The sequence below is a fragment of the Neopelma chrysocephalum genome, unplaced genomic scaffold (assembly GCF_003984885.1).
Source record: "Neopelma chrysocephalum unplaced genomic scaffold, ASM398488v2 Primary Assembly neopelma1_119, whole genome shotgun sequence".
NCBI lineage: Eukaryota > Metazoa > Chordata > Aves > Passeriformes > Pipridae > Neopelma > Neopelma chrysocephalum.
Window position 1 is genome coordinate 7,816,643 of NW_020897781.1, and position 25,119 is coordinate 7,841,761.

General features: G+C 51.0%; 3 protein-coding genes across 5 annotated transcripts; 1 reads left to right on the top strand and 2 right to left on the bottom strand.

Annotated features, from left to right (window-relative positions):
- Positions 1 to 1,356: 1,356 nt before the first annotated feature.
- On the bottom strand, positions 1,357 to 5,107 carry SNAI1 (snail family transcriptional repressor 1). The gene is made up of 3 exons (XM_027697451.1): positions 5,029 to 5,107; positions 3,902 to 4,405; positions 1,357 to 2,734 (listed from the first exon to the last, which is right to left on the bottom strand). Exons 1-3 carry the CDS (start codon positions 5,105 to 5,107, stop codon positions 2,553 to 2,555), a joined length of 765 nt encoding a protein of 254 aa, XP_027553252.1. The 3' UTR covers positions 1,357 to 2,552.
- A 4,166-nt stretch (positions 5,108 to 9,273) lies between these two features.
- On the bottom strand, positions 9,274 to 16,003 carry RNF114 (ring finger protein 114). The gene is made up of 6 exons (XM_027697452.1): positions 15,842 to 16,003; positions 14,892 to 15,042; positions 13,680 to 13,786; positions 13,027 to 13,141; positions 12,041 to 12,148; positions 9,274 to 11,253 (listed from the first exon to the last, which is right to left on the bottom strand). Exons 1-6 carry the CDS (start codon positions 15,958 to 15,960, stop codon positions 11,188 to 11,190), a joined length of 666 nt encoding a protein of 221 aa, XP_027553253.1. The 5' UTR covers positions 15,961 to 16,003; the 3' UTR covers positions 9,274 to 11,187.
- Positions 16,004 to 16,365: 362 nt separating this feature from the next.
- SPATA2 (spermatogenesis associated 2) lies at positions 16,366 to 24,891 on the top strand. 3 transcript variants are annotated; one of them, XM_027697458.1, is made up of 3 exons: positions 16,366 to 16,490; positions 19,048 to 19,473; positions 21,107 to 22,363. In XM_027697458.1, exons 2-3 carry the CDS (start codon positions 19,156 to 19,158, stop codon positions 22,361 to 22,363), a joined length of 1,575 nt encoding a protein of 524 aa, XP_027553259.1. In that variant the 5' UTR covers positions 16,366 to 16,490; positions 19,048 to 19,155. The 3 variants fall into 3 exon arrangements, with proteins under 3 accessions (XP_027553259.1, XP_027553258.1, XP_027553260.1); XM_027697457.1 differs by having other exon boundaries at positions 16,367 to 16,490; positions 19,036 to 19,473; positions 21,107 to 24,891; XM_027697459.1 differs by lacking the exon at positions 16,366 to 16,490 and adding an exon at positions 16,742 to 16,800 and having other exon boundaries at positions 19,036 to 19,473.
- Positions 24,892 to 25,119: the final 228 nt, after the last annotated feature.

Consider the following 25,119-nt stretch of genomic DNA (forward strand, 5'->3'; position numbering starts at 1 on the left):
GCACAGCCGGTGCTGTGCAGGGCCCTGGTGTGGCTCTCACATGTCGGAGCTGCAAAGCCAACCCCGGCCGGGGGCTGCTGCTGCTGCTCCCAATATACCCACTCCTCGATCCTCCTCTCCAGCTTCTGCAGGTGGTCCGTACTCAAAATTGGTCTTTTTTTTTTTTTTAACTATTTAGCTGCTTTTGCGGCTCCAGGATTTTATGGATGGAAAGCTGAAAGTAATTAGTGCCCCTCCCCCGCTTCCTGTTGGGAAAAGGAAGAAAAAAGCACACACAAGAGCAAACCCAAAACTTCCTGCCCTGCTTAATAATCGAGTAATGAGTCCAACTCGGCTGGGAAAGTCAGTTTATACCGGGTGAGCTCTTAATTAAAGAAGGGCCGAGCAGCAGCTCTGCTGACTTTTACAGCCACACACATCTTCCTGCTCCGAACAGCCCCTGGGAGAGGCGCTGGGAGCCGGACGCCCACGGGCTGGAGGGGGATCAGAGCTGGAGGGTGCGTGTTTTTATTCCCTGGTTGGAAGCAATGTCCGGGAGACAGCAGTAAGGAAGTGCAGGGGGAGAAGGACAAAATTGCATCCCCCGGGGGAGGCAGGCAGCAAGCCTGGCTACACTGTCCCTGAAGCACCCCAGATTTGTAGGAGGCTGGGAAGCTGCAAGGCAGGTGCTTTGGGGCATTGGGAGTTTCATTATGGAAATCCTGGAGGCAGGTATGGGGGGGTACCCTGGAGGACACACCCCTTGGTGCCCCCCAGGTATGGAGGCACAGGGACGGCCCCACCTGTGCTTGCTGCAGAGCTCTCTGGTGACAACAGGACGGACACACCTCTGCTGTCCCACCACCCACATCGGGTCACCCACCAGGAGGCTCAGCTCCCTGAGGCATCTGGTGCTGGAGCCATCTCTGGGGAGGCTCAGGATCCTGACAGAGGCAGTCCCATCATCCCAGCAGGGGCACAGACCTGCTCCCCGTGCTCAGAGAGTGCTGAGGGACAGGGACAGGCTACAGGCGCTCCAGCAGTTCCGTGGGGAAGCCAGCACCCACCTGGGCAGGCTGGGAGGGACAAGGCAAGGCATTGTGCTTTCCCACACAGAGCCTGGGACATCCACTGCACCCCCAGCCCACATCACTGCACAGCTGCCCCAGCCCTTTGGCAGGAACTGACTCAGCCTGACTTTTCCTCTCCAGAGAAGCAACTGCTCCACAGATCCCTGCCTGCAAATGCCACTTGCCAGGCACCTGCAGCCAGAGGCCAGGAGCACCAGGTAGAAGGAGAGCTGAGCCCAGCCCCCTGGCTCCCAGACCACTGCCCCCTCACAACTGCACGTTCACCCCCGGCACCCACAAAACCCTATTATAAATTAACAATTTTATTGAATATCAATAAACTGTATATAATTATATAAAAAGTTTCATCATTACAAAATTGTGGCACAAAAATATAAATACCAGTGTACCTTTGAAATGTAAACATCCTCTTTGTGATGATTCCATGAAAACAATGTCCAAAGAAAGATGCATTCAGGAGGCACCTGTCAATACCCATAAATAGGGCTTTTGGCACACACCTGTCGATGGGCAGCCTTGGGACAGGCCACCATTGTATCAGCTGACAAGTGCCTGCTATTAGTCACAGTTCTCTTGAAAAGCAGTTGTTAAGAGTCATATTAACAGGTGCTTGAGTGCATAGCTGCTCTGTAAACAGGGCTGGGGTTTGAAATGGCTACCCCTGCCTTTCATGGACACTGTTAATCTCGCAGGCATTGCAAATTGTCATTGTGCTGGGGAGAAGCAGCTGCTTCACAACTACTGGGATACTGTATTATTGCATAGTTACACCTTCTACAGGCAGTGTATATACACTCGGGGTGTGGGGGAGGCAACGTTTTGTCCTTCATTAAAAAAATATTGGGTTTTAGAAGTTACCAAGTGGTTACGATGTTAAAAAAAAAAAAACAAAAACAAAAAACAAAACAACCACCAACAGAAAAACCCCAACCCCCCAAGCTACATGGTTGCAGTGTTCGGTACCGGCATGGGGCCAGAGTGCAGGTCCAGCCCTGAAAGGTGCCTCTGGCAAGAGGGGGCACCTGCCAAGGGGCTGTGGCAGCAACAGGGCAGGCTCAGGGCTGTGCCCCCCCGAGTTTCCCCCCACTTGATTTGCCACCCACACTTGCCACTGAGTCCAGCCCTGCACCCCCAGACGCCAGGATGGGAGAAGTGGTCAAAGCACCAAGCCTGTCTGAGTTCAAGAAGCATTTGGACAATTCTCTCAGGCACATGGTGTGTGATTATTGGGGTGTCCTGCGTGGGGCCACGAGCTGGACGCGATGATCCCGATGGGTCCTTTCCAACTCGGATTATTCTATGATCAGGCTCTTGCATTGCACTGGAGGCACCGAGCGAGGAGTGTGAGGGTCTCAAGGGCCAGAGGAGCTGCGTTCAGCCCGGTGCACACTGCAACGGCGATGGAGGAATCTAACTCCTACACAAACTAGTTATAATATAGGTATTTGTGATGCGAGAGGCCGGGGGAGTGGAGTCCAGTCCTCAGCGAGAGCCGGAGCAGCCTGTCTCCTCGTGCTTGTGGAGCAGCGACATGCGGGAGAAAGTCCGGGAGCAGGTTTTGCACTGGTACTTCTTTACATCTGAATGGGTCTGCAGGTGGGCGCGGAGATTAGAGCGGTCAGCAAAGGCCCGATTGCAGTGTGTACAGGAAAAGGGCTTTTCACCTATGGGACAAAGAGAAACGCTCCCAATTAACCAGTGCATCAACACATGAGGAATATCAAAGAAGGAGCCATTCATTAGCCAAAGTTTGTGCAGAGCACAGTGAAAAGAAGTGCTGGCTGTTATTGTTCGGAGGGAAAGACGGGTATGTACAGCACTGCTCGGGGAAGAACCGCCGGCTTGGGAATTGCCTACTCCCAGAAAAATCTCTCCTACGAACCACGGAAAATTAATGCTGGAAACATCTGCAAGCAGCAAGGCTGCTGCACGTACAAACGAAGACACGATACTCGTCTCCTGCCCGGAGCCAAGCAAGGAGTTTGCAGCGAGGCAGGAAAGCCAAGCGCTGTGTGTTAATTATATCATAGCAGGCAGCGGCTGCGAGGCGCCAGCCCAGGGTGAGTGGAGCTATTTCCTCCGCGCTCCCCCTTCTCCTGCCCAGCTCGCATTGAAAAGCCTGGCCAGGGCGAATTCCTCCCAGAAAGACTCTTTTGGAGGAAACAAATGTGTATGCTCAATTTGGAAAGCACAATTAAGTCTACCCGGCTTCCTTCAGCCATCATCTTTAGCACGTTAAGAGGGTGTGAAATCAGTGCCAAGTCACAATTACACTGTCCCGCAGCCCCACAAAGGATGCTCGGGAGATGCATTGTCGGGGCAGCGGGGTGGGCTGCAGCTGCGGCACCCGGAGCCGCGCCAACAGGTGCCTCCAGCACCTGCCCGCAGGCCTCGCCCAGCCTCGCACATCTCGGCAGCGGGTGTGCTTGGAGCCGGGCTCATCGCTGCCAGCGGTGGGCAGCCGGGACTGGGGCTCCCCCCTCAGTGTGGGCAGAGGGATGATTTCGGCATGGCAGTGCCCAGGAGGGAGGGCTCCAGCAGTCTCAGCTCGTTTATGAAGTCGTGGTGAAGCGTGTGCTGTCGCACTGCGGCCAACGGGCCCGCTCCGGGGAGGCACCGCAGCTGCACAGGTTTACAGCCCGGGCCTTGACCCTCCGCTCGGTTTCAGCCAAGAGGATATTTAAAGGACATTTTAGAGAGATGTGCCAAGGGGGTCTGGGAAGCCCTTATCTTCCCAGATAACAGCCGGCCCGCCGATTCGCTGGGGGCAGCGGAGCAGGGAAGCGGGAGGCGATAAGGGAGGGAGGGAGAGGGAGAAGAGGGGACCTTACCGGTGTGTGTCCGGATGTGGCCCTGCAGCAGCCAGGGCCGGGAGAAGGCCTTCCCGCACATCTTGCAGACGCAAGGCAGCGTGTGGCTCCGGATGTGCATCTTGAGAGCCCCCAGGCTCACATACTCCTTCTCGCAGTATTTGCAGCTGAAAGATTTCCTGGCCTGGGCGTCGCAGTGCAATTGCTTGTGCTTGGAGAGCCCGGCGAAAGTGGAGTACGCTTTGGCACACTGGGCGCAGCGGAAGCGCTCGGCGGCAGCGGGGGCCGAGGCCGGGCTGGGGGGCCCCGAGCTCTTGCCTTCGTCCTCCTCGCTGGAGAGCGCCGTCAGGTCCAGGGCGGGGGTCGCGCCTCCCGCCGCCTCGCTGCCCGGGCCGCCCGGGAACAGGCTGGAGAGGAGCCCCGCATCCCACACCAGCGGCGGGTAGTAGGCGCCGGGGCCGAGCACCTCGGGCGGGGGGATGACGGGCAGAGGGCACGTCTCGTACAGCAGCGGGGCGGCCAGCACTGCGGGAGGCGGCGGCGGTCAGCGGGGCCCGCGGCTCCCGGAGGAACGGCAGCGAGGGGCCCCGACCCACCGCCGCGGGCTCCACGCCCAGGGACGCGGAGTGCCCAGCCCACCCGGGGGATGCCCGAGCCACACCCCGGAGTCAGAGGGGCAAAGGGACTCCAGCCCGCCCCATGGAAGCCCAGAGCCCCCAGCCCGCCCCAGGGCAAAGGGGACCGACCTCACACCGTGAGGGCCCGGGCCCCTGCCCGCCCAGCCGCGAGGGATAGGGTGAAGGGGACCCCATGCCCCTGCTGATTCCCGGCACGGGAAGCTCCCAACGCACCCATGCCCAACCCGTGAGGGAGCCCCCGGTGCCTCCGCCCAGCCCAGGGTACCAGGAAGAGGCTCAGCATCCCGGGACACGGAGAATCCCGCGCCCAACCCCATGCGACGTGCACAAAATTGAAAAAAAAAAACAACCAACACCCCCCCCCCCCCCTCCAAAGTCCCACAGCTCTGCAACCCTGCGAAAAGTCGGTCAGTCCCTTGCCCGCTCCCGTGTGGAGCCTTAGGAAGATTCCGCACAGGAGCCCCCATCCCACCCCGCGGAGCGCCCCACGTGCACGGCCCGTCCACGCACCGGCCTGACTCTCCAGCTCGCTGTAGTTGGGCTTCTTGCTGGCCGAGAAGTGCTTCTTCACCAGGAAGGAGCGCGGCATCTTGCAGCCCCGGTGTCGGCACCGCGGGGCCGCCGCGCTGCCGCGCCCGCTGATATGTGCGCGGGGCCAGGGGGGCGGTGCGGGGCGGGGAGGGCGGTGCGGGGCCGCCCCCGGGGGCCGCAGCCAATGGCCCGGGCGGGACGGGGCGGGCACCGGGCAGGTGTTGGTCCTGCCGCCGCCGGGGGCCGAGCCGAGCCTCGGGGAAGGACTCGGGGGCTGCTCCCGCGGGGCGGCCGCGCCGCCCGCCCGGTGCCGGAGTACGAGCGCTGGTGCCGATCCAGATGCAACGGGGCGTTCCCGGCTTCTCTCCCGAGTGTTTCCCCGTGCCGCGCTCCCCGCGGGTCCGGCCGGTGCTCCGGAGGGAAGCGGGCAAAGCGCCGTGCGGCTGATCCACGGCCCGTGCCCGGTCCGGGCAGACCGGACGCGGAGGGGCTGAGGAAGGCGCTGTGCCCAGGGGGGATTCCCGGGCCCCCCACGTTTGCCTGTCCTTCCCCTGCCCCACGGCTGGGGACTGCGGTGCAGGTTGGGACGAGCCTCCGCCCTGCCCCGCTGGGACGCAGTCCGGCAGGGAGCAGGCTTCGCCGCAGGTTAATAAAGGTTAATAATCATCCGGGAAGAGGCAATGACTTGCAGAGGAGCAGGATGGATCCCGCACGGCCCTCGGTGACTCCCTCCCTCTGGCAGGGGTCAGGAGCACCTGTCCGGACATGCAGGGAAGGTTTCGAGCAGCAACCGCCCAGCAAGCTGCCCTCTGTTCTCTTCCCTCCTGCCTTCACCTGGCTCCTTCCCACGGGCAGTGTGGGTCAAACAGCCCTGTTGAGGCACGCGCTCTGTTTGGCTTCCCCCTTCCCGGGGAACATGTGCCCACGGGAAGGTGTCCAGGCCTTGCTAGCGGGTGCTGGGGCAGTGGTGAGCAGAGCTGTACCACTCCCCCCAGCCTGGCAGTTAGAAAGCTCAGCCCGGGCTTCCAGCTTATCCCATCCCTCTGGCTCACGTGGGGGTTTCCCTGCTGGAAGGGCTCAGGGCACGGGTCCAGCCACCTGCTGCAGGAGCAGCACTCAGGTCCGGGCCAAGACAGCTGCTGGCGGCAGGGCTGCAGGAGGAGGAGGAACAGGTCCTGCTGGGAATGCCTCCTCTGGCCCTGCCACTCGGAAAAGCACCGTGTGCTGGGCCACTTGTGACTCAGCCCCTGCTGACCACGCGTTACTCTTTAGCCACAACCACATGAAATGCAGAAGTGGGAGCAAAGCTTTCCACTGGCACGGCTGCAGCACTGAGCTCACTGTCAGCTTTTCCTCAGGGCAGGAACAGCTTGGAAAGCCTGTCCTGCCAGCCACGCGCATCCTGCCCAGACCAGACGCATTTGCAAACTCTTACCCTGCAGCCACGTGCTCTGGAGCTGGATCATCCCTCCTTTGCTGCTGAATTGCCCATGGCTTTCAGCAGGTGTTTATCTGCAAAACTCATCCCTGGATCAGCCTGAACTTCAAGGGAAAATGTGCCCCTGAAGGCCTTGGGGGATGCAAATCACAGAGGCGAGGTCCCCCCCTTTTCTCTCGGGGGTCCAGAGGTGCAGCACTCCCTGGGGCAGGGGGCAGCAGCCCGGGTGCTGTGCAGGTGCCTCCCCCAACCCCTCAGCAGTGCCCCCCCACCATCCTCCACCTGCCACGGATGTGGTTGCACTGGGGACACTCATACAAGGAACACAGTGAGGTGGTTTTCTTTCAAGAAGCAAAGCCTGCTCCTCTGTTCTTTCTGAAATGGTAATAATCAGATCTGTTCCAATCACTGCATGTGGAAAAAACTTGCCTGTGCTAGGGGAAGAACCGAGACCAAGTGACCTGACCTGCCTGTGCCTGTGAGCCAGGATGCTACAGGACAGAGAGCAGGACACAGAGGGGAGGGGAAGCTCTGCAATAGTTCATGGGCTGGAAGTGGCAGTGGTTTCTCAGCTGTCCCACCCTGCACTGAAGTACTGGGTTCTGGCAGCAGCTGAGCCTTAGGGCAGAGCAGACTGGCCACCACCCCGTGGCACAGCTCCAATCCCAGACCCACATGGACTGGCCCAAGGAGCTCACATGTACACTCCAACCACCTCCAGAGCAACAGATCTGCTACAAATTCTTCTTATTACTTTCTTTGGCCCCATGGCTCCGTGAAGCATCTCGAATATCTGGCTGCAGAGCAGAGCACCTGGCACCAAGGGAGGCTGTGGTGGGGTGAAGGGAAGCGCTGACCATAAGCTGTGGGGATGGGGTGTGAAACCTCACTGCAAGGCTGGAGAAGCTCCCTGGAACCCACCGCAGCCTCTGAGCCCGGTGGAGGAGGCCGGGGCTGAGCACAGGGCCGGGAGGAGGGAGCCTCGCTCTCTCCAAGATGCAAGACCTCCCTCTGCTGTCAGCGCTCGCCGAGCGGCCACCGCTGCAGCGGGGCGGGGGAGCTCATCCCCTGCACTCGGGTTGGGGAAGGGACCGTCACACTCTGCATGGGGGACTAAAGCAGCTCCCAGAAGCTCCACTGAATTCTTTGTTTAAACCAAAACGTCTGAGTACGGGGTAAAGACAGAATAAATGTGAGAAGAACTAGAAGAGAGACCCAAGTCTGTAGCAATGACACTAATTTTTCACTAAGTGCTAAGTATTTTCTGGAGTTTTGGGGAAGGAGTAGGGAAGGAAAAACAAGGTTTCATAGTGGTTTCAACAGTCCTCATTTGTATCACCTGTAGAATAATGGAATTTGTCCATAAAACAGTGAGTTGCTTTTGATGAAGCACAGACAAATGCAACTGTGACATAAAGCTCTGCATTAGAAAAACAAATAAAACCCCAGCCCCAAAACAGGTAAATGCCCCATTAAAATTTTTAGTACATTTAAAAAGGAAAAAAAAAGCTTTAGGACTATGAGCACATCCCTCATTTGCTTTTCCATGACTTAACACAGCCTTGGTTGATTAATCCTTCCTGCATTGGTCTCACCAGTATCTGTCCAGGATAGCTGACCAAGGGCCTCGAAGGAAATTTGCTATTCTCTTGTCAATCAGGTGACATGAGGACCTGGAATATACCACCAATGCTTTATTATGGATGGGATCCTTGACAAGATCTCATCCCCACAGCAAAAGGAGACCATGGGGATTTACCACTGTAATTCCAGATGAAGCAATGCCTGTGCGTTAGGCAATTAACGCTGACAACAATTTGTCAGACCTATTAAGGCCAGTCGTTAGCTGGAGAAAGATGCACTTAATAAAATAGCTCCGTTGCTAGCCTGTCTCCTCCCATCCTGTCTCTCTGTGCTAATTGTCCTCCTAAGGCTGACTCCTTGTGCCAGACATGGGGAATTTCACAGGTCCGAGCCGGCCCGATTGCATTATCACCCACAATGGGCGCTCGGGGTTTGCGGCTGCACGATCAGGTGCTGACGAGGCGAGAGCAGCTCTGGCAGAGCTGCTTCACTTCTTCCGCAGGGACACTCCGAGGGTTTGGAAGCCCCGACCGGCTTGTTCTATACTAAGGATTTTTTAATGACCCAAACGAGGTGTGCACAGCACACACGCCTCTCTCAGCTGAACGGCTTCACATCAACCCACAGGTATCATCAGTAGGACGAGTGCAAACACGTCTGAGTGTGTTGATGGAGTCAGCGGTGTGGAGACACGAGGCTCCTCAGCAGCTGGGCTCGGTGGGACTCCGTGTGTGTCTCAGGGCAGCCCGAGGGGTGCTCAGCAGATGGAAGCAGTGCTGTCCATGCTGCTGTTGCTCACTCCTCACTCCTGGAACCAAACCTGAAGCACAACTAGCACGCATTTTCCAGCCAGTGCTCTGCTGTGGCTGCTGGAGTGGTCTCCACAGAAAAGCCCTGCTGGACTCTCGAGAGGTTGTTTCCGTGGATCACAGGAGGATCCCACCCAAGGCTGCACCTGCAGTGCTCTGGCCAGCTCTAGCACAACTTGATCCACACTCAAGCTGAACTGTTTTTCATAAGCTCCTTTAAAGATTATAAAAAAAGTTCCAACTAATCAGTACAAAATATTTAACGGAAGCCAAAAGTTAAAGTTTCTGCATTTCTCAACATCTATTGTGCTCTCTACAGAGTTATGCAACTGGCAAGAAGAGTTTTTCGGGAGGTCTTCCATAAGGAAAAAATGATAAGGGGTGACACAAAGATAGGATTTTATAAATTAAATGGCTTTATTTGTAACTTGTCTTCAAAAGTCAAAAACATGACAAAGTAATTGCTCGGAAGCTCTAACTGCTCCTTAAACATTTTACCAGAATTGCATGGAAGTGCACTTGTAACAGTAGCAGGAATCTGGATTCCTGGCAATGGGCATCACCAAACTGCACTCGAGCCAGAACCCAGAGATCCCCATCCAACCCCCAATAAATTGTCATCTCTTTGCAGGTCAAGCATTAAAATAACCACCTTCAAACACAGTTTCTTTCCCACAGAACCATGAGATCCCACAATTCCCACCCTCCAGGACCGAGCTTCCAGTCCCCACGCAGGTACTTAGGGATAAGTCTGTAACAGCCCATACCAAGGGGAAAACACACTGAACCCAAGTTCAACTGATGCGTGTTAGAGGTCTGGCTGGACACAAAGTCTGATCAGAGGTTTTTGGTGGGGTGGTTTCATTATTTTCAGGGTAAGGCTCACTGCAGTCTGGAGAGCATGATGAGTAAGGTTACTGCTCCAATTAATGACTGCTCAGTTCTGGGGTGGTGCAGGTCCACTGCTCCAATTGCAATGCTTACATCAGACATCTCAACACTGAAGTGATTTACGAGTTCTGGTCGGGTGTCTCAGACTGTTACATCTCAACAGCTTGTCTGTGAAGTTACTGAAAACATCAAATTAAGGAATCTGTGCTAAAAGTGTAGGCTTGAAAACAGAGTATCCACTGACCACAGACTGGAATTGTCATCCTGCTTTCAGGGTTATATTTTAATTTTTCTTGAAAGCTACACCTGACTCTACACACATACTGCTAGATGGGAAACCATCCAAGTACAGCTTCAGCTGCTGTGGGAACATTTAGATGAAGAACAGGAATTCAAAATACCTGATTAAATCTGTGATGCAAAAAGAAAGCGTTATGAACTACTGCTAAGTTTTGCCACCAGCTTGCCTTGAGAGATGGAAAAAACAGGAATATATATGAAAATTTTAGTTTAAATAGAAAGCAGAGGTATTGGAAAAAACCTTCTGAATTCCCCTGTCAGGATAAGGCTTAAAATCACTAGAAAACCAGTTTCAAAGCCACCAATTTAATCATAAAGCCAGCAATTATGATTAATATTTGCTAATATAGTTAAAAATTATGTGTTTTAACTAAGACCAACAATTAAGTTAATTTTCCAGGCTAGAAATTATAGCAAGAGTAGGGAGGAAAGTAATCATCATGCATAGAACTGAAGTATTTTGGACTAGTTGATTACACAGTGCAAAGATTTGCTAAGAAAGTTTACAGTTTGAAGACTCATAGTGAGGATATGTTTTCCATACAGTTGGGAGGCTGCCTGTAAGGACTGAAACACTGGGAAACATTATGGAATCACAGGTATCAGAGGTCACTTTAAATGAGAGCTGGTCTGACAGTTACAGTTAGCACCTGGAAGTCTCACTAAAGGGAAACAGAGCTACAAATACACCTCACGTACTATCACTTGGGATATGTAAATGAGATTGGGAAGAGATTATTTATTAACTAGTTCAGGCCACTCCATTTGGAATGTATCTGTTTTTAGACAGTCAAAGGAACACAACTGCCAAAGAAACCAAGAAATGGGCACAGGGAAAGGAAAAAGATTTGGTTCCCACACGGTGATCTACAATTAAGCTTTGTGTGAAGCAAGTAGAAAAATGAGGCTGATGGGGCTGAATGGCAAGAGACCATGATACCAAAAGACTTGAGTGGTACAGAAATATCAAACCAGGATTTGAAACTGAGATAGGATTAAAGTCTTCCATATTTCTGGATGCCTGAGTTAGTCTTGGGATGTGCAGGGAGAAGTGCAAGGATGCTGGGCATTTCCCCCTTGTGGAAGCTTGGTTTTACAGTTAATCTTCTAGCTGGATCATTTATCCCTCAAAGAACGCATCAAAACCTGTTCCATCATATCATCTTCATCAGCATCGTAATCCTGTGAACAAAGGGGACAGAAACTCTTTGTTGCAACAGCCACGCTGGTTAATACAACAAATAACAGCAGCAAAAGCTGTCCTTCCCTTTGACTCTCCAATTCCTCCCAGGACACCATGTGCAGGGGGGGTTTCACAGTGATGCCTGCTCAGCTGGTGCTAAGAAAAAACCTCAGGAGCAGTTAATGGAGGGTGAGATAAGGAAAGGGTTTCATTGTGCCAAGGCAAGAGATGTTACAGGACGTGCGCTCGCTGTGCTTGAGATGTTACATTTTATAACACCATCTGTCCAATCCCAAGTGTGTCCACCCCGTAGCCTTTGCTCTGGTCCACCCCCATCCCACCCCTGGGAATTGGGGCTGGGGGCTTTTTGAGACCCTCTCTTCATCAGTCTTCATCTTCTTCGGGGTACAGAGGGTACACAGTCACCTACTTCTTGACTCTGTTTTGCTGTTTAGGCCTAGATATGGTTGTTCTCTAAACAGTATAGGCCTTGCCTTGACAAGAGACTAAACATTCCTACTGAATTCAGGGGTAGGATTGATATAGGGAGCATGGAATGGGGTAAGAGGGTTAAGGAATCTGTAAACTACTTGTACTACAGGGTAAGGGAACGAGGGCTGCTGCTTTTAAAATCTGCTTCTACTACTTATAAAACTTATAAAGCTTACAAAAATTAGAAAAATAAAAAACTAATAGGGGCTTTAAGGCATCAAGAGCAGTGGCCGTGTCACCCAGGCCAGGTTTATGAGCCATCAGGCTGCATCCCAAGGGGAGGGATACACATACCACAAAGGTGTCATAGGAGAAGCGATGTCGCCTCTGCAGATGCTCCATGAAGTTGGCACTCCTGTAATTTGGGTCTCCCCATGGCATTGAGGCACAAATCGGGCAAACCTTCAAGAAAAAACCCAAAAAAGCCAATTAGGCCCCAATGGTTAAATCCTTTTACACAGGCAGTAGGGAGGGCAGGGCAGGGACAGTGTGGAGGGCTGAAGTTCAAGGTTTGTGCTGCCACTATTCCATATGCAAAGTGCTGCCCAATACCTTGCTGGGACATTTGATACCAAAGCCTCAGACAATTTTAACTGATGTCTTAGATCCCTGAAATGGAACAGCTTACTTGTCTCCCACATTCAGAAAATCAGAACTCACCACAGCTGCTTGCTTTAGAAGATTTCAGCCTTTATTTCTCAGTAACAGGGAAGTTTCCTTGGTCTCCTTTGCAAAGATCACTTCTCTCCAGGAGGAAAAAAGGACCTTTTTTTTCTGACTAATTTGGAATTCCAAAAAACTTCCCAGAAAAATGAAAGTTTCAAATTTAGTTCCATGTTTTGCAATTCCTCTTGCATAACAGGAAGTAACACAGAAAGACTACTAGAATGGTATAGTATTTTTTGCAAGCATTTTCCCCAAAGGCTTATAGTATCTTCTTGCTGAAAACAGCACAGAGGAAAGTTAAATGTACGACTTTTTTTAAATTATATTTTATTAATTTGCTGTGTCCAATTAACTCTGAGTGTCTGCCATTTTTCAAATACAAAAGGAGGATGTGGCCCAGCTGCAGTCAGAGTAGAGACCAGTCACCTCCAGAGAATGCACTGAAAGCCAACAGCAGAATTACATGAGAGTTAAAGGCATGACCAGCAGAGCCACACTGGACCTAACAGGAATAATTATATGCACTTAGTTCAAAAGAAAGTCTCTAATTCACTGTTTCAAAGGGCTTTAAGACTAGACTTCGTTGCAATTCTTGCACCAAGACTCTTTATTACCACTTGTTTTGCATCCATGCTGTGCAATGCTTTGCAGTGTTCAACCAGCCCTTCCTGATCAAAGTTTTTCTCGCTGCAATACGGGCAAGGAAAGGTGAAGCGATTTGGGAAGTTCCTGGTTGGGGGGGAGGAGAAAAAGAGGTTATTTACACATACAAATTATTCAAAGCAATAATCTTACTTATTCAATTAGGACAAGCTAATTTTAACAATCAGTTTGTAAACTCCTAACAACAGCTTAAGGAACTCAACATTGTCCATATTTAGACTGAGCTACTGTTCTTCTACAAATGTCCCAAGTGCCATTTATCACCTTCTCTTTAAATGCACAGGGTACCACATATGAGTGCACTGCAACCAATTCCTACTTCCCCTCATCATAAGTGAGTACAACTAAGAGACAGAAAGATAGAAGCTTCTTTTAAAAACCTAGCTACATCGTACAGAATACCCTACTCTTAAAGATGTCCTGTGCATGGACTAAGCAGAAGCAGCACAGTTTGCCTGGGCACAGTCAGCTGCAGGATTAAGGCTCAGTTTTTAACTATATAAAAATTAACACCCAAACTGAGCGAGGAGGTACTAAGACTGCTCCTACTTTAAAATTCCTTTTTGTGACAAAAAAGCCAAGTGCTTCAGAGCAGAGCTGTTACCTGGTGTTGTGGAGGGGCTCTTTAGTCACAGCTTTCACACCTTCCATGATGTAATTCTGGTACTTGGAGCACGAGGCTGCGTGGCTGCGCATCTTGGAGAGGTACATCTGTGCAGGCAACAACAGCACAGCAGGTTAGCTCAAACCACCTGCACTTCCTGCTACACTTCTAAGCAGAAGCAGCAAACATGTAACCCAGAGCAGCTTTCTGTACAGGTGTTAAAGCAGAAAATCCAAATACTTCAGCTGGTGAGGTGGAAAACTTTTGAGATTACAGATTAGTTAACCTGTAACTTTGCTGCCTGTACTATGTTACACACATCCCTGCTCAGGACAGCTCACTTCTCTTAACCTATACTACATGCTATTTTATATATCATACTATAGTAGATAAACAAAAGCTTCCTATAAAGCCAGTTCACCTGCTCACTGAGGAGAACAGAGGGTATGGAAAATAACTCGGCTTTTAGGACAGCTCTTGGTATAGACTGAATGCTGATTGTTCAATCCCATTGATGAAAACTCAGATTTACAAGGGAAGCTGTAACTCAAGACACTGCAGTTTTCTCTCAGCTGGAATGGAGACAGAATGAAGAAATTACCCAGAAATAAAAAGTGAAACTAACTGAACCCTTACCCTCACCTTAGTTTGTCTAATTATCTTTTTCCTGTTGCTCTGTCATGTGCTACGATATTTTCTTATACATTCACTTAATGTATAAGGGGCTAAGCAGCTCAACTTCAGCAAGGGAAAGGGAAACCCAGGAATGATGTCACACAGGTGTTCAACATGCAGGACACAACAATCAGTAAGTCCATGGAATACCCCAGCCATGCAAGACAACTCTGACTCGTGACTACTGCAAAAAAACCAAACAAATTTCTGTTAAGGAGCCAGAGCTCACTCTCTAACCCCCACAGGCACTGTTTCATTACACTGTTTCATTCACAAGGACATTGCCACAGCAGCAATGTTTTACTGTAATTTTAAAATCAGCCTCTTTCATTTGAAATTCACTTCCTGAACAACAAAAAACTGTGGAAAGAATGTCAACATTTGGGTGCTGCCTTTATCAAATACCTTTAGCACATATCAGAATGAACATTTTGACCCGATTCTGCTGAAAGCTGAGGAGCAAGCACTTTATTCCCCCCTAAGCAGTGTGGCTGAGCAGGCACACCTCAGGCACTTAATTTCCAACCACCTTCATACCTTTTTATTGCAGCCATTGCAAGTGGTCTCTGTGGTTTCAATCTGCTTTTCCAGGTCCAGAGCTCTGCTCCCAGGGGACAGGGTGCTGCGGCACACACCACACACCGGCTTTTTGGGCTTGAGACACTCCTGCAGGCACGGCGTGCAGAACCTGCGGCGGAGAAAAACGGGCGGGCGGTGAGACAGCCCCCCCCGGGCACCGGCACCACACCCACTGCCCTCCCTGCCCGCAGGGATAACAGAGTCCTGACGCTCGATATCGGGGAAAGCAGCAGCCCGTTGGCACTCGGGCACCAAGGGAGGAGCAGGAGGATCCCAGGCCATCCTGCCCAGCGTTATTTGCTGTTGGACAGGGCTCTGTGCCCTCGGTTTCCGCTGAGAATCATAAAGTGGTTTGGCTGGAAGAGACCTTAAAGCCCATCTCGTTCGCCCCCTGCCATGGGCAGGGACACCTTCCACTAGCCCAGGTTGCTTCAAGCCCCGTCCAACCTGGCCTTGGACACTTCCAGGGATCCAGGGGCAGCCACAGCTTCTCTGGGCAACCTGTGCCAGTGTCTCACCACCCTCACAGGGAAGGATTTCTTCCCAAAATCCCATCTAACCCTGCCCTCTAGCAGCGGGAAGCCATTCTCCCTCGTGCTGGCGCTCCGCGCCCGCATCCCTCAGCAAGGTGAGGAACCGAAAGTGCAAGAATAGCAGCTTTATTTTTGCCTCCGCTTTTCTTTTATTCTCCCTTTCACGGACGCTCCAGGTCACCCCTCGGCCGCTGCCGAGTCGCAGAGCAGCCCGCGGAGCCCCTGCCCTCAGCCCCTGCCCTCACACCGCCGCCTCCCTGAGCCGCCCCTGCCCCCAGCCCCCCCCGAGCCGCGGCTCCTCCCGAGGCCCCGCAGCCCCCGCGGGCCCAGCCCCGACACCTTCCCCCCCCGCCCCGTCCGCCGGCGGGCGCTCACACGTGTCCGCAGGGGACGCGCATGGGGCTCTCGAACACCTCGAGGCACACGGGGCAGGTGAGGCGGGACAGCGGGTCCTGCCGCCGCTCCGGGACCCGCGACGAACCGCCCGCCGCCATCTTCCGCCGCGCCGCCAGGGGGCGCACTGCGCACGCGCGGCCCCGCCCCGCCCCGGGGCGGGACCGGCCGCTGTGGGCGTGGTCATGCAAATGACGCGTCATGGCTGGTGGGAGAGGTCACACGCAGTGGGCGTGGTCGCTGCGATGGGCGTGGCCCGGCGCGGGGGCGTGGCCCCATCCCTGTTCCCGTTCCCGGCGGCGGCCGCGGGGCCGCGTTCGGGCTCCCAGCGCGGCGCGAACCCCGCTCCCGGCACCGCGCGGGCCCCACGGCCGGTCCCGCCACAGCCCCGCAGACATTCCGCGGCCGCTCCATCCCCCGCAGCCCCCGGGGGCGCGGCCTTGAGGGCTCCGCCCCGCCCCGCCCCGCCCCGTGACGTCCCGCGGCGGAAGCGCCGCCGCCGCCGTTCAGTTCCGGGTCGCCGCCGCCGCGGCCCTGCCCGAGCCGAGAGGGCGGGCGCTCCCTGTTCCCTGCGGGGCAGCGCGCCGGGGGCCGCGCACGGGGCACCGGGCGCCGCCGACGCAGCGGAGCGGTGAGTTTCGGGGCAGGCCGCGGCGCGGGGGCTCGGCCGGGCGGGGGCTGTGCGGGGCGGGCGGGGGCGGCGGCGGCTCCCAGAGCCGGGGCTCGGCGGGCGCTGGGGAGGCCCCGGCGGTGCCCGGGGGCTCCTCGCCCCGGCTCTGCAACAGGTGACCGGGCACCCACCGGCCCCCAGCGGGCTCCTGGCCGCCCCTCCGCCGGCGGACAGCGCTCGGCGGGGCTCGGGGGCCGTTGGGAGCCGTTGTGTCCGGGAGCCCTGTCAGGTGTTCGGCGACGGTCTGGCGTTCCTGGTGCCCTCGGCCACGGTGGGAGCAGTGTGTGTGTACCTCGGGAGGAGGGTGTACCTCACTGCCCGTCCCCTGCTGCTGTCAAGGTTTCTGTGCAGCCGAGTGGTCCAGCGTGGTCGGGCAGTTGGTTCCCTCGGGTGAGGTTTTGGCCCTGGAGATGGGTAGGAACGTTCTCTTGTCCCACCGGCTGACACTGGACTCTCACCTTTACTATTCTTGCATCTCCAGGAAATCTTGAGGTTTTCAGTCAATAATTTGCAGCAGCAAACAGCCTCGTTCCTCGCTGTGCTCTGTCACCAGTGCGCTGTTCAGCCTATATTTATCCGCGCCTGCTGCACCGCGCGGCTCCCGAGCCTGTAACCATGGCTGTGCTGCCGGGGGCTGGGACGGAGCCCGGGGGGTTTGGTCTGTCCTGGTTTGCAGTTCGACCCTGTGAGCCCTGACCTGTGTGCCATGGCAGGGCTGGCAGGGGCTGCCATCTGCAAGGCCTTGGTGAAGGACTTTTTATCTGGGAACTCTCCTGCCCCTGGCATCTCTCCCGTGTAACCCAGTGCTTTGTTTGGTGGGTAGTGGCAGTGGGGGTGGTGGAACTCTCATTCTGACTCCGGTTCCTTGTCAGCACGGGATCACTCCGTGTCCTGGGGGTGTTTCGCTGACGTGCCAGACAAAGATCTCTCTCTCCAAGTCTCCTGTGCAGCTCTTCTTGCCAAGGAAGAGGCTCTGCTGTCTTTGTCCACAGATCCATCCTGCACAACTTGGGGGGAGGAACGTGGAGAGAGGGGGAACTGCTCCTGGCCCTTATGCTCAGATGTTAATTTAGCACTCCACATTTCCTGTGATTCACAGCCTGGCTTTTGACACCAGCACCGTGTGCCTGGGAGCAGAAACCGAACTGCTACTTAACTTTCTCCCTACGGGGCTGGCATTGAGCATAGCCTTTCATCAGGGAGTGTTAACTGCTAGGCTGGTGGTTTTGTTTGTTTGTTTTCCAGGCCTCTTGGTTGTTGGTATTTTGTGTTTTGGCTCCTTTCATTCAGTTAATTTTGCTCTCAGCAGTGATTTTTCACTGTAGCAGGAGTGGGGGGAATTGATCACTGTTCTAGCAGCTATTAATATTGGGTGAAAAGTCTTCTCTGAAGTGCAGTTTCAGACTGACTACAACTGAAACACTGCACTGATTTCTCCCACCTCCCATCACTTCAAGGGCTGGGTTGTCTTTTTAGGTAAAGAACAAAGCCTGTGGTCTGCTTTTTGATCACGAGTTCCTCGGGCATTCGAGATGGAGTCGGTTGGCCTGTTAATTACCTCGTTTGGGAGCTTCTTTTGTCACCAGCTACTTCAGTGCAGTGTGTGAGCTCAGTGAAGTGAAAATGTAGATCAGTGTGTCCATAAAAGCAACTATTCCTGCCAACAAAAGCACATGCTGGAAACACAGAAACGGGTTTTGCTCGATTTCAATAAAGCAGTTGAAGGTGGCAGGTGTAGCTTTTTTGCCTAAAAGATGTCAGTTGTGTTTGCAGCTGCTAGCATTCAGCTGAAACTTGGGCTGTGGTTTGCAGGGGAGAGGGTCCTCTGGAGATGGCTGCAGAGCTGCCCCAGCACGGGGCTGGACTGGGGGTGCCAGCACAGGGAATGACAGTGGCTGTCAAAAGCCTAGAAAATGCTAGAAATCGAAAAGCAGAGTGAGTAAACCCTCTCAGTTTAGGGGCAGTCCTGTACCACGAGAGGGGGGAAAAAAGTAGATGCTTTACCAAGATGAGCAAAGTGAAACTTCTCTGTGGAATTTTTTTAAACTTTGTATCACTGTGCATAGGAAAAAAAAAAGGGACAAAAAACCCCCGAGGGACTGTTTAAAATAATGTTTGTATAAGTTTTGTGAACTGAAGGGGAAAAATAAAATGGTGAGAAGAGACTCTAAAAATTCATCTTCATCCTTCTTCTTGCGGTTTTTTGCTGTTACTTCTGCCTGGGTTCCCAGAGCCAGGGAAACCTCAGTGTGGGCTGGAGCCTGCCCAGCTCTGCTGTACCGAGCTCTCAGTGTTGCCTGGTGGTGCTGACTTGGGCAGGGACCTGGGAGGGGAGCAGGGAGTGACAGTGAGAAGCAGGACAGCAGCATTTCTGTGGCTGCTCACGCTGTTCTGGAGTCCTGGAGAGGCTGTTGTGGGAGCTGCTGCTCTGTGAGAGCAGGATTCCAGAGCCCTGTGGGGCAGGGAGATGCTGTGGGCATCTGGGGTGACTTGTCTTTGTTTTCAGTTTCTGTTCCAGGAGAGTTGCCACTGCTGAAGGTTCTTGATGCCAGACACTCAACCTCCTGCCAAATAGCCATGACAGAGACGAGGTAGCTGCCCCAGCGCGAGGGAAACACTGATTTCAATGGATACAAAATACAAAGACGATTTATTTCGGAAGTATGTACAGTTCCACGAGTGCAAACTGAATGCCTCTGACAACAAGCAGCGTCCCATTAACGATGAGTACTTGCGAGTGGCAGCAGCGGCCTTACTTTGCCTTCCCAAGATCGATCCCTTTTATAGATTCCGGTTGATTAAATTTTATGAGATGGCTGAAAACTCACTGAGATCTGTGAAATCCTCCAGTTTACATTGTCTCCACAATGCATTCAACATGCTCGAGACAGTTGGAATTAATCTCTTTCTGTACCCCTGGAAAAAGGAGTTCAAAAATATCAAGGTAAGACATTTTTTTGTGTAGCCATAGTGAGAGCATGATTTGTTTTCCTTTCTGTTAATGCATTTCATGCAGTTCCTTTAAAGCCTTTTTTTTTTTCTGTTTGTTGGCATGATATATATGTTTGTCTATATACAGTTGATAAACAGAAGCCATAGGAAAGTTTCTGTGTAAAATAAGTGAACTTGTGCTGGTGAGAGTATCCCAAGAGCAGAAGTACAAGTACTACCTGAAGTTATAATGTGTATAAAATAGAAAAAGAGCTTGTTTAAGGTTGTTGTTCAGCCTGCCCTGCTACACTGTTTTATTTCTACTTGGAGATACTTTCACAAAGGTGAGCCCTTGAGTTGGATTTAATTTCACTCAGAGTTAGATTTCTGTCTTGCCTCAGCTGTTACTGGACACAAGTACTAAGCCCAGTGCATGTGTTCAAGTGGGTGCTTTGCTGAGCTTCACACAAATTGCATGATAATGGTGAAGGAACTTCTCCAAAAGAATTGCTTTCAGGATATATTTTATCTGCTTGTCAGTTCTCAGTTCGTGAAGTTTTGATTTTAATGTACTTTCAAATGTATGTTCCTATGCCAGGATCTCAGAGAGAGAAGAGGGAACTCACACACTGCTGGGCTTGGGTGCTGGAAATCACATAGGGGGCTCTCTGCTGTTGAGTTTTCTGTTTTGTCTTTTACCTGTTCTTAGATGCTTATTCAAAGCTGCTGCAATGTTTCAGTAGTGAATGCTGCACCTGAATTACAAGAACAGTTTTGAGGCCTGAAAGCTGGATAGGCAGACTGCTGGGATTGGTGTCTGCAGTCCTTGGCAGTTGTGTGCACTGGCAATGGGTATTTTGGTTTGTTTTTCTTAAAAAGACAGTTTCACTGTTTAGCAGAGAATTTGGACATTATTAGAACATTTGAGAGTTCTCTGTTTCCCCAAGGGGAAACTGCCTTTCTTCAGGATCTCTCCATAAATCTTCATTACACTTAAGTTTTGGGGCAAAGATGCTGCTCCTGCAGTCAGAGCAGGCTGAACTGGGTTAAGCATGTCCCTCAGGTGTGCCAGAAACTCGTGTCTTTGCTTTTGGGGCTATTTTAGTGGGAGTTTTTTGAATTAATATTAAATTAAATAGAACTGATGTTTGAAACTGTTTAGTAACAGTACAGAAAAAAGTGTGCACCTCAAGTCCATTTAAAGCTGAACTGAAGTTTGGCCCTCTTGCAGTAATTTTGGGTTCCTCTTGCCTCCAGCTTGCTCCTGGCTGGGGCAGTTCCCGAAATTCCAGCCCTTTTGCCTTTCATGGTAGACTTCCTGTAATGCAGACATGTCCGGTATGCATAAAAGTTAATGTCAGTGCATAGCAGAGTGATTTAAATCACCAGGGAGGACATTATGCTAATCAGGATTTTAATTTGAATGAAAGCTCTCCTACTTTGAATTTGCCTCATGTGGAATTTCCATCTGCTGAACAGGAGGGCTGCAGAAATCGAGCTCATCTTGCCAAGGGAGTTGCATGTGTTCACAGTCGTTATTATTCTATTTAATTATAATGCTCTCTGTCACTGAATTATCTGAACATCTAGTCCACCACTGAATTTGTAACCTAGTTTTCCTTTTATTCCCCTCCCCTCCCCCTTAGACCTACACTGGACCCTTTGTTTATTATGTAAAGTCTGCTCTGACCGAAGATGATGTAAGGCAGATCCTGAACTACATGGGCTATGTCCCAGAACTGGGAACAACCTATAAGCTCAAAGAGCAGGTCGATGCCATCCAAGTGAAAATGATTTCCTTTGAACTCTTTTTGGCCAAAGTGGAATGCGAGCAGCTTCTCGAAATTCACTTGCAAGTGAAGGATAAGGGTTATTCAGAGATCGATGTGATAAACGAGCGGAAGAACAGCAGTGAGGACGTGCGGGGCTGCTCCGAGGCCATGAAGCGGCGCGTGGAGTGCAAGGAGAACCTCAACACCTCCATGGCACGGATGGTGCTCCAGAAATCCGCCAGCGAACGGGCCTCTAAAGATTACTTCAAGCCAAAGGTGAGCAAGCCTTCCAAGTCAGTGGATACGTACGATAATTACTGGGAAAGTAAGAAACCACCTTTGATGAGCTCCCTGAGCCTCAGGAAAGAGCCGCTTTTGGTCGATGCGGAAGACGACATTAAAGATGAAATTATCCGCCCGTCGCCCTCTCTGCTGACCATGTCCAGCTCCCCACACGGCTGTTCAGACGAGTACTTGCCAACTTCATCTCATCACAATGGCATGCTAAGAACAAACGTCCCTTACAGCTCCTATTTTTCTGCTCAAGAGGACTTAGATTTATATACTGATCACGATTCTAGAGGTATGTTGAATTTTAAAAGACAAGAATCTATTAAACAGCCTGATGTGTGGCTGTTAAGAAGCGATGCCAACCCCGTTTACCACAAACGCACCCACCTAGCCAAAGAGACAGCTTCCCCCAAGTGCCAGAACTGTGGGGTACCCTGCGGCACTTCTGTTTGCCAAAAGTGTGACAGTCTGTTCAGCTCGAGGCAGGAATACCCAGCGGTGAAGCAGAGCACCTACTCCATCAAACCACTCCCAAACGACAGCCTGTCACCTGCGTCTGCTCTGAGGGAGAAGTCCCAGTACACATCACAGACTCAGAGCCAAGACAGAGCTGCTCAGTTCAGCTCCAAATCCAAGCCTTCGGGCACCTCTCGCTGTGGCTTCTGTAACCGCTCCGGAGCTGCCAACACTTGCACCTTCTGCTCAAAGGTCTCCTGTGACTCTTGCCTCAATGCTTACTACTATGACCCGTGCTGTAGGAAGAGCGAGCTCCACAGGTTCCTTCCTAACAACCAGTTAAACTATAAATCATCCCAGCTGTCCCACGTGGTCTATAGATAGACCCCATTAGTCTGTTTGGGAAGGGAAGGGGAAGGGGAAAGGGCTATCCTAACTAATGTTCTGACTCCACACTGACCTCTTACCAAAACCACATGTCCAAATATTTGGAACCATGGTTCAGTGATCAGGTGCCAGTTCTTGGTTTTTGTGGCTTCATAGATGCTGCAGATCCATTAGATTTCATGCTGCTATAATTTAGGTGACTCCTAAATGATCATTGCTTTTCGATTTAAATGGGGAGAGAGCACATTTTTCCTTAAAACTTGGCAGCTGTTGTATTTTTAAAAAGTGACATCACACTTTTCTATTACATCGCAGTCATATCCTGGCCCAAACAAAGCCAGGCAGGGCTTGAAGATAAAGCCAGAGAATTTAGATTCTCATTTTCTATGAGCGACAAAACTGCCGGTTTTTGATAAAGTATGACTTCAAAATGTGCAGGAAATATGAGAATGGCTTGTTTTGCCAACAAGGACTATTTTTTGACATGTGTCTGCATTTCTTGATCTCCAAAATGCAAACACCACGGCATCTCTTCCTTTTGTCTTTGTTTCCTCCTTCTCCCCTTCTCTCCCAGTTGTTTTTCTCAAGCTTATGTAATCTGAATCTGGGTAATATGTGCTTTATTTTCCGGTGTTGCCAATATCATCCTTCTGGATTTTACTGTATGGTATTACAGAGGTGAACGTGTATCCGTGTCACTCAGATGATGCCTGGAGTGTTGTCCTCTCAGATGAGTATCCATTTTCTTTACTTTCTGTTGCACATGTATTAAGTACTGTTCTTTGTACTGTAAATAGGTGATTTGGAAACAGTTTATTTTTAATAAATATTTAATATGTTGAGTTCTTAAAAGCGGTAGAATCATTATAACTATGAAGTCTCTCTGGGTTATTTGTTCAGGTGTGACCTTTTGTTTTTCCTTGTACTTTATTTCATAGCTTATTATAGCCACTCTGGCAGACTGATGTTCTTGGCTCTGATCAATTCTTGGTTTTAATCTGCCTTTTCTTTTTTTTTTCCCCCTCTGATAAGACTAGCACTAGTCTGAGTGGAGTCTTGTCTAAGAATTGCAGGATTTTGCTTCTCAGTGCACGCTTTTTCTTTGTGGTTATGGAAATTGTAAGTATTAATGTTATGCTTGCTTCCAAATTCATTGCCAAGTCCGTAGTGTAGTCCAGCAAGTAAAGCACTGGCCTGGTTAAAAATCAGAGCTCATTTGTGACTCCTGTTCAAGTGAACCCATCAGTTATGGATGTGAATCAGATAATGACCCTTGCCTATTGCTGTAGTACTTGGGAGCCCTGGCTGAGAATCAGGACTCCCTGGTGCTGGGCTCTGTACAGTTTGACCCCCAAACAACACCTGGTTATGAATAGACTTTAGTTTTTTATTAAAAGGAAACCCATAAGAATCCTAACTCCCTTATTCCAACTAGCTAGTTAGCACAAAGTATCAGGCAACCTAATCTGATGTGCAGAACTAAATGTGTTCAAAATATCTGTAAAGAACTCTAGCTGAGATGTAAACTATGTAGTCCACTTTGCACTGAAATGATTCACTTAGGGGTTTTTAACCACTGTTAGAGTCTAGGCTTCTCAATTCAGTGTCCATCAATCCCTGTGTGACACAAACATGCATGAATGATTGTTTGTCTTACATTTTTTTGGGTGGGGGGAGGGCTTCAGGTAGGTAGAGGGGGAAATTATATAGGCTAACATTGTAAAATAGCTAAAATAATTTTAGCCGTAAATGGGTGTCAGAAGCATAATGGAAATAAGATGGAACCTGGGTCTTACAGAGGGCTGAGAACAATAAGTTACTGTCCAGTTTGCACTAAGAAACAAAGTGAATGGTATGTGTTTAACAATCAGGGACTGCAACTGAACATAATGTCAAGGTCAAGTACTGCCTTGCTGACCCTAAAGGTTGGGGTGAATGTTGCTTAGGTGAATGATTTTAAGGTTTTCAAAATCTTGTATGTTTTTTATAAATATATATATATATATAAATATGACACAAATGTAGATACCTTATGTATATAGTGAAGAATTTAAAAAACAATTTTACTATTACAATGCAGTCTAAAGGTGGTTTTCCTTTCGGTGGTTATTTTGGTTTTGTTCACCTTCTGCAGTGTCATGCCTGTTTGGCTGCTCTACAGTGTATCTTCTAGTTCACAAGTTCAATTTCCATATGGCTACTCACACTACAGTGAATAACTAAAACTGTGATGCCACGTAATTTTTACGGTGACCAGAGCAGGGACTACACTTGCTCTGAAAAAGAAAAGTCCTCTGTATATATGTCATGGAATCCTGTAGTACAAACCTGTGTTGAATTGAAGTGATACCATGCTCTATTTTTGTGTATCTTACTGTATGAGGTTGCTGTGATTGATACAGTAAAATATATGCTAATTTAAAATGCAGGTGTTTTGCATCTGATTTGTTTAAATTAATTTATGTTTTGGAGGAATTTAAAAAAATAAAGAGGCCTTTAAGAAAAGGCTTAACTCTTTTCTTAAAGTGGAGTGCATGTAGCTGTCTGTTCACCGCTGTGTTTGCATGCAGCCACGAGGAGTTGGTGCACAAAGGGGGGCTTGGGCAGACGGGCAGCAGTGTCTGTGTGGTGGCCTCAGCCTCCCCAGGCTGGCTGTGCTGCTTGCAGAAGGCAGAGCTTTTTAAAACCCGTTTATTTTCCAGCCTTAGCAGCATGACTCAGAGCGTTCCATGGAGCATGTGAGCCGGGATGTC